Source organism: Polistes dominula, unplaced genomic scaffold (assembly GCF_049000335.1).
Source record: "Polistes dominula isolate Pdom_NZ unplaced genomic scaffold, Pdom_raw_medaka contig_73, whole genome shotgun sequence".
NCBI classification, from domain to species: Eukaryota; Metazoa; Arthropoda; class Insecta; order Hymenoptera; family Vespidae; genus Polistes; species Polistes dominula.
In genome coordinates, this window is record NW_028300951.1 from 9,788,113 (window position 1) to 9,801,632 (window position 13,520).

The window sequence follows — 13,520 nt, forward strand, 5'->3', positions numbered from 1 at the left end:
TTATAATTGTTTTTAAAAACCACCTATTTAAAACAAAAAATATATACATATATATTTATTATATTTCTTCCTATTTTATTATAAAATTCATTATATTACACATGTTTTTTTAATTATTTCATTTCTATAAATCATAATATTTATAACATAAACAAAAATTAGATATTATATAAATTAAAATTAAAATAAGAGCGGACCACAGTTAAACTTATAATATATCTTAACAATATTTTTGTATATAATATGGATTTACGAACCCCTGTAAACAATTATTAACTGTTTAGATTTAGAAAAATGGTGAAAAATTAATTAAGAAAATAAATTCAAAGAAAATACTTACACAATGATATTGTTGATAGGGATATGAATTAGTTTAACGAAAAATCCTATAAAACCCATTATACAAAATCCGATGGCAGTAGCGATTGCAATTTTTTGAAATTCTGTAAAAAAGAAACAAAGGATTTTTTTCTATGTTCTTATATTTAACAAAATATTACTTATACCTTTTCGATCTGGTTTTGTACATCTTTTTACAAGACGTATACTGTCTTTGGCGAACTGACGTCCTGGTTCTGTTAGTTTCTTAACCTGATCCATGATAGTGCAATTTCTATAAATTATAGAAAACATATAATATGTTAATACAATGCAACCATATAGAAATGTAAACTGTTTGACATTTAATTAATATATATTACGGTTTAAATGTTTATTACAATAAACAAAATACTTATACTTGACATATTTGAAAGTTCCAACCTAAACTGAATTTTGGATTTTTTTATCAAATTAAACTATTCTAAATATTAAATTAATCTCCCTAATGCGTGTAGACATAAAATATGAAAGAAATTGCATGAAAGTTACATATGAATACCAAAGAAAACAAAACATATTCTAAATATATGCAATTTAACCTGTAATATAAATTTACTCGGAATAAGATACAATAATACAACGTTCTATCTTAATTAAAATAAATAATGAACATAGTATTTAATAGAAGATTTATTAAAAAATAAAATAGATATGTTTGAATACGAATACTTACGTTGCGTATCAATTGAGAACGTTTAACAAAGTGACGTATTTCAGTGTTGAGCAGTACGATCATAGGAATAATCATCAGCTACGTGGACGAACGTCGTATTACGTCACTTCCGATTTATGACGTTTCTTCGAGGCGCCATTACGGAGGAACATATTACTTTACCGCGCTAATTTGAATTCTTAACGTTTGCATAAAAAACTTTAAGAATATATTAAGTTACATTTTTGTTCTAAGACTTAATCGATAAGACATTAATTGCGTTAAAAAATCACTTTTTCCTAAAGTTTTCATAAAAAATTAACGAACGGTTGATCCATGTAATTCTTTATAACAGTTCTGTTCAACTTTTCTTAGTTGCGAGCCAAAGAAGGGTAGATAATCAAAATACCAATCAACATTACGTTAAAAATAAATGCATAAATGAATGTAAGAACGCCACAACATTATAGCGGCCGTTTTTATAAGTTTTATATATAAAATACGTTTTGATGTAGTGTTTATTTAAATTTTTATTAAAAAAGAAAAATTGATTTATTTCATGGACCACCAGCTGGACAACGTTTATATAGAGCATAGAAGAAATAATCTCGTTATCAGTTTTTGGTATTTCATTTGTATGAAGTCCAACGTTCATGTACATATTTACATGTGCATATAGATAGTATATCTTGATTTATAAGACGTCGATTTATTTTATTTTCCTGTATGCGCATGTACATAGAAATAAGATGATATTTGACTTCCTAGTATTTCTTCAAATCTAGAAAAAGAGATAAAAATTATATATAATTTTTGAAAGTAAACTCTGTATAAAGTACAGTTTTCCGTTGTCAGAGGCGAGGAGCAATAATCACAGTTTAATATCAGAAACGTCTTCTCTTCCGTTCCACCCCTACGTTATTTTTCGTCCCCACCCCTATTTCCCCTCTTAAACGCACCATCGCTGTATGTCTTTTCCAACGATCAGTGTTAATCAGCGCGGGAACGACGAAGAATCAACAGGATGACTCGTTCGATCTTCTTCTGCGTGTTTCTCGTTGTTTCGAGTATTCTTCAGCTTTGCTATGCCGTCGAATTCAAAGATTGTGGTAAGCATTTTTTCCATCTCTAAATACAATTTTTTTTTTATTTTTTTTTTTTTAAATAATTTATTCAGAAATATCATTTGAATTATTTTTTATCTCTTACGAAAGTTTTGTTTTGTTTCATGTTAATATTACCTACTTAATATCAATGAAATTTGATTTATTTATCGTCGACGTTACGAATCACGTTGTCTTTTTTTAAGCGGTAAAATTTGAACTAAAGGATTTCATTGAAATATTTGGGGATTATTTACAACGTTACAGTCTTTGTCTGTAAATTCAATTAGTTAATATTGTTACAAGGTCTTTGATCAGCTAAGAAACGACGAATTTAATTCATGACTCACATTATCGTTCATCGTAGAGTCAAAAGACACTTTCTTTTATTCGATATGCCATATCACATTTCACGAGATAACGTACATTCTTGATTAATCTATTTTCAAATTAATCATTTTAATAAATAAAAAATAAAGGGATTTTACAATTAGCGTTAAATTTTTCTTACAAAAAATATATCATTCTTTAAGATGACGAGCAAATGTTTAATAGTATTCAATTTGTTTGCTTTGTACTTGAGTCAAACTCTTACAAATACTACAACTATACGATGCGTTAACTAATTTAATTACGATAAGCATCTCATTAAACGTAGTAATCTATTGTTTTCTTCTTTTTTTTGCCATTAAATGGATTAGCTAGTATTTTTTAAACATATTGTAATAAAACTAATGTAAGTTATAATTTATGTTATTTCTAAACAGTTACTATCTATACAGTTTATCATGTTTCTATTTCATTTCTAACAATAAGACATTTTTCAAATTTATTTTTGTTCGTCTCTTAAAATTTATACCTAAAATAATTGCTAGTTTTTTACTCTGTTATTAAATCGATGCCATTTTTTTTCTTTCTTTCTTTTTTTTTTTACGTAATCCTTCGTAACTATTCTCGTATAATTCATTCTATCTGCTTATTCGGTGTTATTGTATAATTTTCTGACAAATGTAGCATATTATTTATCTCGGACAACATTTTTAATAATTACAAATATCACTTCTCCATGCAATGATAGACTATGTATTTTAATAATTGTTTATATTATGATATTATTATTTCATTTCTTATTTAATCATTTTATAGGTTCTAAAATTGGACACTTTACAAAGATAACTATTTCTAATTGCGATACATCTAAAACAGCATGCGAATTAGTTCGAAATTCAAATGTGAGTCTTACTATAGACTTTATCCCATGTAAGTAAAATGACTTGTTTTTTATTTCTATATAGAATTATCGATAAATTAAATGATCATATATGTATTGATATAATTTTCTTTTTTTAGCTCAAGATATTTCCAAAATAGAAGCAGTGATTCATGGTGTAATTGCAGATGTGCCAATACCATTTCCTCTATCACATCCCGATGTTTGTACTAATCCTGAATCTAACATACAGTGTCCTTTGAAAAAGGATACTGAATATACTTATAAAGCTGTTTTACCAGTCGAAAATACCTATCCTAAGGTACGATATACAAATCATTATTCATCAAAAACAAAGAATCAAAATTTAATATTTCTTACACTTTTTATCATTATTTGCAGTTGTCTCTTAAAGTTCGATGGGAACTTCAAGATGAGAATAAACAGGATATAATTTGTGTTTCCATACCGGCAAAAATTAAATAGGAATCTCATAAATATGAATAAGATTATTTTTACTTATAATTATCTACTATTTTCAATGAATAATGAATGGGGTTCTTAACGATATTGATTTGTAATTGTAATAAGTATAAATGGTTTATAATGATTAAAATGATTACATAATTTTGAATTAATGTTTATTATGACTATATTTTTTCAATTTTATAACTTTGGTGTACAGAAATGTTATTCGATATATCATGAGAATTTGTCAACATTAATTAATTAACGAAAAAATTTCGTTTAAAAATGTTATTTATATTTGGCAATTATTTGCCATTAATGACAGTCGTCAAGATGTATTTAAAAGTTAAACAAAAGAAACGTGTTTCAACTAATGTTAACACTTATTTGACCGCTCGTTTTTAAGGCTGCCGTTCAGTTATTACCGGCTTCTTAGACGTGTGTGCATTTGTTTCTAGCAATAGAAAAGACAATTAATCGACTAGCTGTTGATGAACGTTTGCAATGAAAAGTCAGCCGATGAATCGGCTAGCGGTCAAAAAAGTGTTAAGTTGTTTTATTGATTTAAATCCAAAATATATTATAACCAGTACTTTAATTACCAATATATTTGGATTAAATGTTTTTGTAATAATCCATATTTCAGTAGTTATCTGAAATACGATAAAGTTTAATGTATTATTTACAATTCTTCTCTAATATATAAATTAAGTTTTTTTTGGGATAATTTTGGTATATGTTTACATGCTATCAACTGTCCATTGTATTCGTTCTATCTTCTACTCGTCCAATATTCATTTGATGAATCGTTCGTTTGCCTCGTTCTTTTATCGATTTTTGTTGGTTATTTCTCAATGTTCCTTGCGCTTTATATATAGGTTCGTATTCTTTTAATTGTGCCATGAATCCGCTGTTTGGATTTATACAGAATCTCTTTCGTTGTAATAGTGTAAACGCATAACTAAAATATCGACAAGAAATTTAAATGACAGATTATGATAGATACATATGTCAATAATGTTTCTTACGTTCGTGAAAGTCCATATGTTTCCATTAAATATGCTATAACTAATGCGGACGATCTTGATATTCCTGCATTACCATGAACTAAAACTTGACCACCAGAATTTATACCTTCGTCTATAAATTCTTTAACGTTTTTAAAATGTTGGATGATATTTTCCGATATAGTGTCAGCTATATTCAACACCAGATATCTACAATATGTAAATATTTCTTTATATGTTATTAATTACCTTAACAGTGTAATTAGGTATGTACTTAAATTTATCCGGAAAGTTTGGCCGTATAAAATGTGCTTCTATATCCTGTCTAACGCAGATTATATGAGTGATACCGTGTTCAAGCAGAGATTCTAATTTGGATCGACTTGCAGCACTGTATGGTCCGATATACAAACCAGGTATCACTTTCTAAAGTGATATAAAGACATATCATTAAGACATATCATTAAGAAATTTATTTCAATATCTGAAAATTTATCTCAAACACTTGCCATTTTTAATGAAAAATTATTTATATACCTGCATACATCTTCTCATAGTATAAGTCCATTCTTTTGGCCTATCCAGTAATAAATTAGGAATTATTGGATATTCTTCTGATGTATTTTCATTGCTTTCCTACAATATTTCAATAACTCATATAAAATTTATTTATGAAAGATTCATTAAAAATTATATACTTATAAATAATATAAATAATTATGTACTTATATATACTTTTAGAAGTAAATAAATAACATAACCTTAACAAAACAATTGGCAAAAAAAAAAATGATTTCATAACGAACAAACCTGATCTTGGTTTTTGTTGCTATCTACCGACATCATATCAATAATTTATTATTTACAAAAGTTTAAAAATATCAATTTACATAGAAAATGAAAGACATCGAAATTCTTTTTCCCTTTTCCCGCTAACGAAATATCACCTTTTGACGTTTGGACCGTTTGCCCGTTTTGTGCTACATAAACGTCATCTGTTGGTAAAATAGAAAACTCGAATGATCTCGATTTTTTAATATTTCGATATTTCTCGACTTTTAAATATTTTCGATATATTTATCGATTAATGAATACTCTTTCTCGTTTAAAATTTAAAAACATTGATTTACACTTCTATTTGTTTAAACAAAATATCTATATTAATATATGTTATCATATTAATGCATACATGTACATATTTATTGTGTGTAAATGCTTTTATATTTCATACGTTTATAAAGCATGCATACATATATATACATATATAATATGTATATATAAGCAGATAAAAAGAAACGATGAAAATATAATAATGAATGTAAGATAATTATTATAAAATATTATTTCGCGCTTACATATATTGTCATTCGAATTGTGATGGAGAGTATTAATAAATCATGCGTATTGGATGTCGAAAAAAAACTTAGGCGCGTTTCTAAACGTTACCGGATTCTACAACGTAAGACTTTCCTTAGTGAGATGTTATTAGAAATATTATGACTCCTTTCTAAAAATAATTACACTTCTGAAAAACTCATTGTTGTAGCACGATCGGCTATTCAGCCGTTCAATTTCGTAATACTTTGGCGGTTAGTTTCTGCAATTAATCAAATCAGTTGACTATTGTATTTCTTTTTTTACTCGTGGAATTCAGGAAGATATTTATAGTACTGATATATACAGATTTTCTTTAGCATAAGAATGTTCACAGGATTATTTTACAAATCATTGTATTACATTGACATGATTGATCGTTTGTTTGTTTAGATTATACTCTAACGAAAGGTTGCACTTCTATTCGAATTATTGATCGAATTAGAATAATATTGAAAATAAAAATATTCTAAGAATTGGTTTTGCGTAAGATTGCGTCGGATATCCTAAAAGAACTAGGAACGATGCAATTTAGTTACGAAGTCAGGCGAATGGTGTTCTTTACGAGACGGTACTAACGTTAGCGGCCAACCAATTTTCTTCCGGGTCTAAGCTAATACGTTCCTATCAATCGCGGCCGCTTTCGAGAAGAAAGTTTACGTGAACGCATTTGGTTTTGCAATGTATGAAATGAGAAACGTAAGTTTCGTTACTATTGGATCTAAAGAAATAAAAATCTTTTAGATCTCTACGAAATTTATTTTGGTTTCGTCCTCCAAAAAAACCAGAAAATAAAGCAGAAATAAAAAAGGACAGAAAGAAGAGTACAACCAAACCCTCCTGTTTCCACGAGCTCTTTACCGAATTTTATTTATTCATACAAATTGTTTGAATTCTTCTTTAAAGTTTATTTTTGAAACAATTCTATCTATCTTAGAAATAAAGAGAGACTAATCAATAATACTGTCCCTGGCAAGATAATTAGGTCTGCTTTTACGAGTGAATGGTACATGCTTACATGGTATGCATGCATGTACATATGTATATATGTATGGAAGCACATAGGTGGGTTATAGATGCATAAGATGCCTTCTTTCCATTTTTGTCATTCTCAAAGTCATTGCTCGCGGCTCTGGCACAATGAGATGAGATAATTTCTCGACCGTTTTCTTTTTTCCTTTTTATCTTTATCCATTCTTTTTCTTTTCATCAATTTACACAATTGTTTTTTTGTGGTTTCTAATAAATAAACATTTATGAAGTAATTATGTTTTATAATCGAAAAGATTCGTTGGCATTATTATCTTTGTTCATTGATATTATTTTTAAATTCTTACGAATGAAATGACTTTGAATTTTGGATGCATATTTAAAGATGTATTTTAAGACTAACTTCTGTATAACGTTAGTTATAATGAAAGGATAAAAAAGTATAATGTAGTATATATATAGAACGAAGGAGAAGGCGTGTGGCAGGCTGAAACGCACGCGAGCATGCTTCTGTTCACTTTCTAAGACGGTGCTTAGCTTGGTTCACAGATATGGGAATCCGCATAGCCTTCGGCATCTTGATTGTCGCAATCGCCATCCTTGGCTTACGAATCTGGAGCATTCTAGACTCGTGGTTGACATGCACAAATGTCTGTCGAAAAGTACAAACGAAACAAGAGAAAAATTGATTTTCTATTCAAGATTTCCGCCACCTCTTGTTCTTTACTTGATCCCTCTCGATACTTCTTGATCCTTCTTGATCCTTTGATTCTAATCAATTAGTTCGAATCGATACGTTCTAGATAACGATTCTGCACGTTTCTCATGACACTAAAAAATCCAACATTTTAGATACTTACATTGACGGTTATTTTCTTTATCTCTTTTTTTTTCTTTTCTTGTAAAACATTCGAGTCACAAGCTATACGACCCTTTCGAAAATGTCCACTCGTTCTCGAACGACGAGGAACGCGGTCACGAGGAGGGTAAAAAAAAATTGCATTCTACCGGTTCTTCGATTACTTTTCTTCCGTTCTATAGTCGATGAATTACATTATCGTTTACTATATCTTGATTTTAGAATTATGGTTTCGGAATAGGTTTCATGCTATTTCAAATTACCAAAGCTTGATAAAAACTTATCAAAAACGTTAGTTCCATATTTATTTCGTAAAAAAAGTGGATTATTGTAGGTGTTCTTACGTAAGGGAAGCATGATTCATCCTTTTCTAGAAGCAAAAAGGAATATTTTATATTTGTATAAGAAAATGTATTTATGTATCTACTGTACATGTGTACAATACTTACTTACCTTAGGTATATGTATGTATCTTTCGTTACGCGTTAAATTTTAACGAAACACATTATCGGTTAGTTAGTCGGTACTTTTTTTTGTATTGTCTACGTAGCCGTAGGGAGAAACGATCGACCTCAATTCTCAATCACCCCTACTTGTATGCTGCAGGCAGTTAGAAATCGTTACGAGTAGTTATGTGTATTTGCATTTAACTAGGATTACAAAATAACGAGACAAAATGATTTTTCAATTTTGATTAACCCTTTTTATTTTTATTTTTATTTCTTCCCCCTCCCCCAGATAATATAACAATCTATTCGGCGAACATCGAAATGTTTTCGAGAAATGGCGCGAAATATATTTTTTGCTCGGTCATTTTTATTGATATATTGTACATAACTCATAACGTAGAAAAGTTAGGTTAGGTTAGCGTATAATAACAAGGCACGCCCGGTCCGTTGTCTAACGTCCATCTCTGATACGAAGCAGAACCGAGGCGTTACAAAATAATGGGAATCGTTAAACTTTCCAGGTTTTGCAACGATTCCTACGAGCAAAGCCGCATTAACATCCGCAACACGGGGTAGCTCTAACCTAGCTCTCTAACTCTCTGCTTCGAGAACTGAAACGTAACGTGCGCTGTGCCATTATTGCGTAAAATCTCTCTCGAGTGGTGACTGGTAAGAGACTCGGTCCTTGGTAGGTAATTGCTAATCACTCGAAAAAGAAAAAGAAAAAAAAAGGGAACAAAATACAAATACTTTTACTACGTTTGCCTCCGATATCCACGTTTTTTTTTATGTTCTTCGATCACCAATTCTCCTTTTATTTATTTTCAATCAAAGAGATTCCTCTTGACGTTCTTACAAAATGGCCGAAACTTTCATTCGTTTGTCCTCTAGCAAAGAACAACGTTATTTTCCCCATAGGGACCATCTTCTTTTATTATAATGCAATCGTTTCGTTTTCCAATAACGTTCGAAAGATTAAGCAATCGGCGATCACTTGGATTTCCATGTAAAGGGCGGTACAACTTCTACAAATGGTAAACTTCTTTAGTTGAAGAAGTCGAGAAGTCGAACCGTTTTTAGCTTCAACTAAAGGTGCCAAGGTGTTAACTTTTTTGTTGATTTCTTCGTCAACCTTCGATCTAGCGAGAAGATTCACAATCGACAATTCAACCTAGAAAGGTTTAATGAACAAAATGATGGATTTTAAATTAATTAAATTCAAAGCATAATTCTTTAAAACAACATCAAATAGATGAAGCAATTTTCTAGGTACGTTGTTCAAATTGTTTTCAACTTTGAAATGAATATCATGTGAGAATAGAAATTATCTTTTAATTTCACATACGATATTCTTGAATATGTTGAAAAGTTTCTCTCGTTTGTATGATCTATGGAACTAAACACCACTGGACTCTGAAGATCGTGACTCTTTTTATCCCTAAACTGAAATTATTGTCCAATTAGTTGTTAATTTATGCCATTAGATTAGCTGATACTGTATTTCTTCTAGACATTTACACGGAGTTTGCATTTGGTGTCGAATTTCTAAAAGCGAGATGTACTCGTAGTACTTATTAGTATTGGAGAGTTCTCTCGTTTGTCGACGTAACTCACTTACGAAATCGCAATAAGTCGTAAAACTATGTACGATTTAATAATAAACGTTTAATCATAGTTAACAAAGTAAAGAAAAATAAAGCGATCAAGATAAGAGATATGTTAAATTAAATGATAATAATACGCTACGTGTGAGACATTAAATATATGATAGATATTTTAATGTTAATGATTTATATTAATTATCTACGCATAAATTTTCACGATCGATAGAAACCAATTTATCCAGATATTTCTCATACGTTAGATAAAAACGGTGAAATCGTAAACCGCAATCATTCGTGTACATCGTTCTATATCAATGATTCCAATTACTAATTTAATTTATCTATTTTCTTAGCTAAAACGATGGTACATTAATAAATTCATATAATTATATTTTAAACTTTGATAAAAAGAATATATATATTTTTATTACGAATCTAGTTCAATGTTGTATGATATAAATCGTCAGAAAAAGTTTTATATTCAAGCAGAATTATCTGAAATAATGTAAATTTGTCCTCCCATCTTTAGAATTACTTAAAATGATGAATTAATTAAATTTGTATGAATATAAAAAAAGGGTTAAGATAGAATACCGGAAGTGACGGTTCAACGATAGTTTCATGAGTATCGAACTCGGGCACCGAATAAGGGGTCCGAAAGGGTCGAACGCTATTGGTGAAAGGGGTCCGTATGTACTGCAATCGTCCTACCCCCGCCTCTTCTTAGGTACCCAGGGGCCTGGGCAGGGCATTGCTATAAAAGCATACTGCGTTGCCCCTCGGAAACGTAGTATTTTCCCGTGTACCGCACAAGAAAAACCGTCCACCACCATGAAACTGCTCGTAAGTTGATTTAACAAGTTTCTCTATGTATAATATTATTATTATTATTATTATTATTATTATTTCTTTTCAAATGTTATTACGTAATATGTTGTTATAATATATGCTTGAAATAATTTTCAATTACTTGCAATATATTTTTGTATCTATTATATTTATTTATTAATCCTAACAAGAGTATTATTAATTATACTTTCAATATTGAAAATTACAGATCGTTCTTTCCGCCGTAGTGGTAGCTGTTAGTGCTTACCCCGGACATCCATGGGCCGCACCGGTAAGTTGCATCAATTTACAAATTATACGTCATAACTTTGTAATCATCTAAAGGATCGTTGCATGACGATGAAATTACAATCGTAAATAAGACACATAACGATTGTTAAGGTAATTCGATGTTGACTTTCGATTTTGTATCGTCGATCGAACTACGAATCCACTTTACTTATTACGAATTCAAAAATGATCTAATCACGATTACATTGATCTACATGAGAATGATGAATATTCTCTTGGTTACCCGAAAACTGGACAGGTTCGGGCTGAAATAACATTGATAATAAATCTCTCTTATGTGGCTAACGATTCTTCGTATGGAAAATAATCCTCATCGTCGTTAATGAAAAAAACAACATTTTCTTCTCGATAGTGCTAACAATTGTTTATCTCACATTCTCTTTATCTATCTGTCTGTTTGTCCGTCTATCTGTCTGTCTGTCTATCTGTCTGTCTATCTGTCTGTCTTTTATCCTCTCATGGAAATGATCGTAAAATGAACGATCGTGGAAATGAACGTACTTCAACATGTTAACCGAGTGATACTAGACGTACTCGGCCAAGTAACAGGTACTCGGTTGAGGTAAAATCGTCGAAAGGGACGAGAGAGATAGTTCGTTGAAAGAAGTTTCTGAAATACCTCAGGTCGTCTCACAACCTTGGCCAGATCCATGGCAAGCTTCAGCATGGCCAGCGCCTGCGCCTGCGCCAAAGTACATCAAGGTCGCCGTACCAGTTGCACAGGTACATGCACAGGTAATCATAGATAATCCTATCTAACAATGAATCATACTTGTGTTGAAAGAGAAAAGGGTTTCGAGAATGATATGAAATCTTATTCTCACAGTCTCTGTTCTCGATCTTTCTCGATCAGGGATCGGGGATCTAATTGGTGTCGTAGGTCAGGTATAACAATCCGACGTGGTTAAGAAATCTCTACTTGGACACCGTAATTATACTGATTAATTGGATATTATTCTAACGAGGATATATATGCACAATCGCGCTTGTCTTAAATGAAAGACGAAAGGGAGAGATGCCGAAATATTGGGGACGCTCATACGTCTGCTATATTCATCTTATCTACTAATAAAAAGAAAGATATATAATACCATAAGATATTAATAGAAATATTTATTTATTTAGGTCCATGCTCCAGCCGTTCACCACGTGATCAACGTACCTCAACCGGCACCTGTTCCTCCAGTTCATCCTCAGCCCCTAAACATCAAGGTACCCCATACTCAATCGGTTAGAATACCATACCAAGGAGTGCACGTACCGTCACCACATTTGGTTGGAGTTGAACATTATGTTCCGGAACCCGAGGTCAAGGTTGTAGCTAAACCGGTGGCTCATCACCCCTGGTAGACGAAGATCTTTCGAAGCATCCTACCTACGAATCAGCTGGTCCAAGGTGGCCCAGACAGGCTCGACCCTTTCGAGGGAATCTTAAATAATATCTACCATCGGAAGACAAGATCAATTCTTCTTCTACTTTCAATCTCGAAACAGTATTATAATCGTCTGAAGAATATCCCGAGGATCATAACTGGACAAGGTTTGGATCATGAAGGATAAAACGACACCCTCAGGATCGAGCTTAGTTTTTGGACCACCCAAGGACCAAGACCAGGCAATCATGCTTAAAAAAATGTCCACTCTCGCATAACATACACGCATTAGACACATCTATACAAACATATTAAAAAAAAAAAAAAAACATTTGATCGACACTTATACGTACATACCACTATCAACAGGCGCAGTAACCTTCCAAATCTACGAATTTTCCTTAAATTTCATTTCGAGAGAAGTCCATTCTCTCCGGTCCCTAGTTTTTCTTTTTCTTTTGAAAACTTTCTTTATCAGTATCACGAAATTTTTGCGCGGCATGTGATATTGAAAAAGACGTCACAATTACATTGGATAACGTCATTGTATATTTTTCTCTAGCCCTGTTTTCCACATCACCTCCCCCAAAAAACCCCCTGAAATTCCCAAAGTTTCCCGACACCCACCGTTCTTCTTATCTCCCTAATTTCATTTTTTTTTCTCTGCAGCAACACTTTTATTTATTTTCTAATAAAAGTTAATTTTTATGTCTTGTGATAAAACGAGTCGATTTTCTTCATCCTTTTTATCTTTGCCTTTATAGATAGATTAGAAAATTGGATTGGGTTGATGTTATTTCTCGCACGTCACAAATGTCTATATTTTATTATATTTTATTATTTCATTTGTCTTGTTTTATAATCGATTCAACGAAATGGATTAAGAGATGTATCAGATAACAGATTTCTC

At 31.1% G+C, this 13,520-nt stretch overlaps 4 protein-coding genes across 5 annotated transcripts; 2 read left to right on the forward strand and 2 right to left on the reverse strand.

Moving 5' to 3' along the window:
• Nucleotides 1–40: 40 nt before the first annotated feature.
• Nucleotides 41–1,207, reverse strand: LOC107067801 (protein transport protein Sec61 subunit gamma). Its single transcript, XM_015323630.2, has 4 exons — nucleotides 1,055–1,207; nucleotides 507–613; nucleotides 341–443; nucleotides 41–259 (listed from the first exon to the last, which is right to left on the reverse strand). The coding sequence occupies exons 2-4, from the start codon at nucleotides 598–600 to the stop codon at nucleotides 250–252; spliced, it is 207 nt and encodes a 68-aa protein (XP_015179116.1). The 5' UTR covers nucleotides 601–613; nucleotides 1,055–1,207; the 3' UTR covers nucleotides 41–249.
• Nucleotides 1,208–1,578: 371 nt separating this feature from the next.
• Nucleotides 1,579–3,980, forward strand: LOC107067800 (NPC intracellular cholesterol transporter 2 homolog a). Its single transcript, XM_015323628.2, has 4 exons — nucleotides 1,579–2,142; nucleotides 3,283–3,396; nucleotides 3,487–3,668; nucleotides 3,749–3,980. The coding sequence occupies exons 1-4, from the start codon at nucleotides 2,058–2,060 to the stop codon at nucleotides 3,830–3,832; spliced, it is 465 nt and encodes a 154-aa protein (XP_015179114.1). The 5' UTR covers nucleotides 1,579–2,057; the 3' UTR covers nucleotides 3,833–3,980.
• LOC107067799 (serine/threonine/tyrosine-interacting protein) lies at nucleotides 3,971–5,804 on the reverse strand. 2 transcript variants are annotated; one of them, XM_015323626.2, is made up of 6 exons: nucleotides 5,632–5,804; nucleotides 5,359–5,457; nucleotides 5,096–5,247; nucleotides 4,843–5,031; nucleotides 4,559–4,775; nucleotides 3,971–4,467 (listed from the first exon to the last, which is right to left on the reverse strand). In XM_015323626.2, exons 1-5 carry the CDS (start codon nucleotides 5,665–5,667, stop codon nucleotides 4,565–4,567), a joined length of 687 nt encoding a protein of 228 aa, XP_015179112.1. In that variant the 5' UTR covers nucleotides 5,668–5,804; the 3' UTR covers nucleotides 3,971–4,467; nucleotides 4,559–4,564. The 2 variants fall into 2 exon arrangements, with proteins under 2 accessions (XP_015179112.1, XP_015179113.1); XM_015323627.2 differs by having other exon boundaries at nucleotides 5,331–5,457; nucleotides 5,632–5,645.
• Nucleotides 5,805–10,659: 4,855 nt separating this feature from the next.
• LOC107067775 (uncharacterized) lies at nucleotides 10,660–12,752 on the forward strand. The gene is made up of 3 exons (XM_015323576.2): nucleotides 10,660–10,940; nucleotides 11,155–11,217; nucleotides 12,363–12,752. The coding sequence occupies exons 1-3, from the start codon at nucleotides 10,719–10,721 to the stop codon at nucleotides 12,585–12,587; spliced, it is 510 nt and encodes a 169-aa protein (XP_015179062.1). The 5' UTR covers nucleotides 10,660–10,718; the 3' UTR covers nucleotides 12,588–12,752.
• The last annotated feature ends 768 nt before the right edge of the window (nucleotides 12,753–13,520 follow it).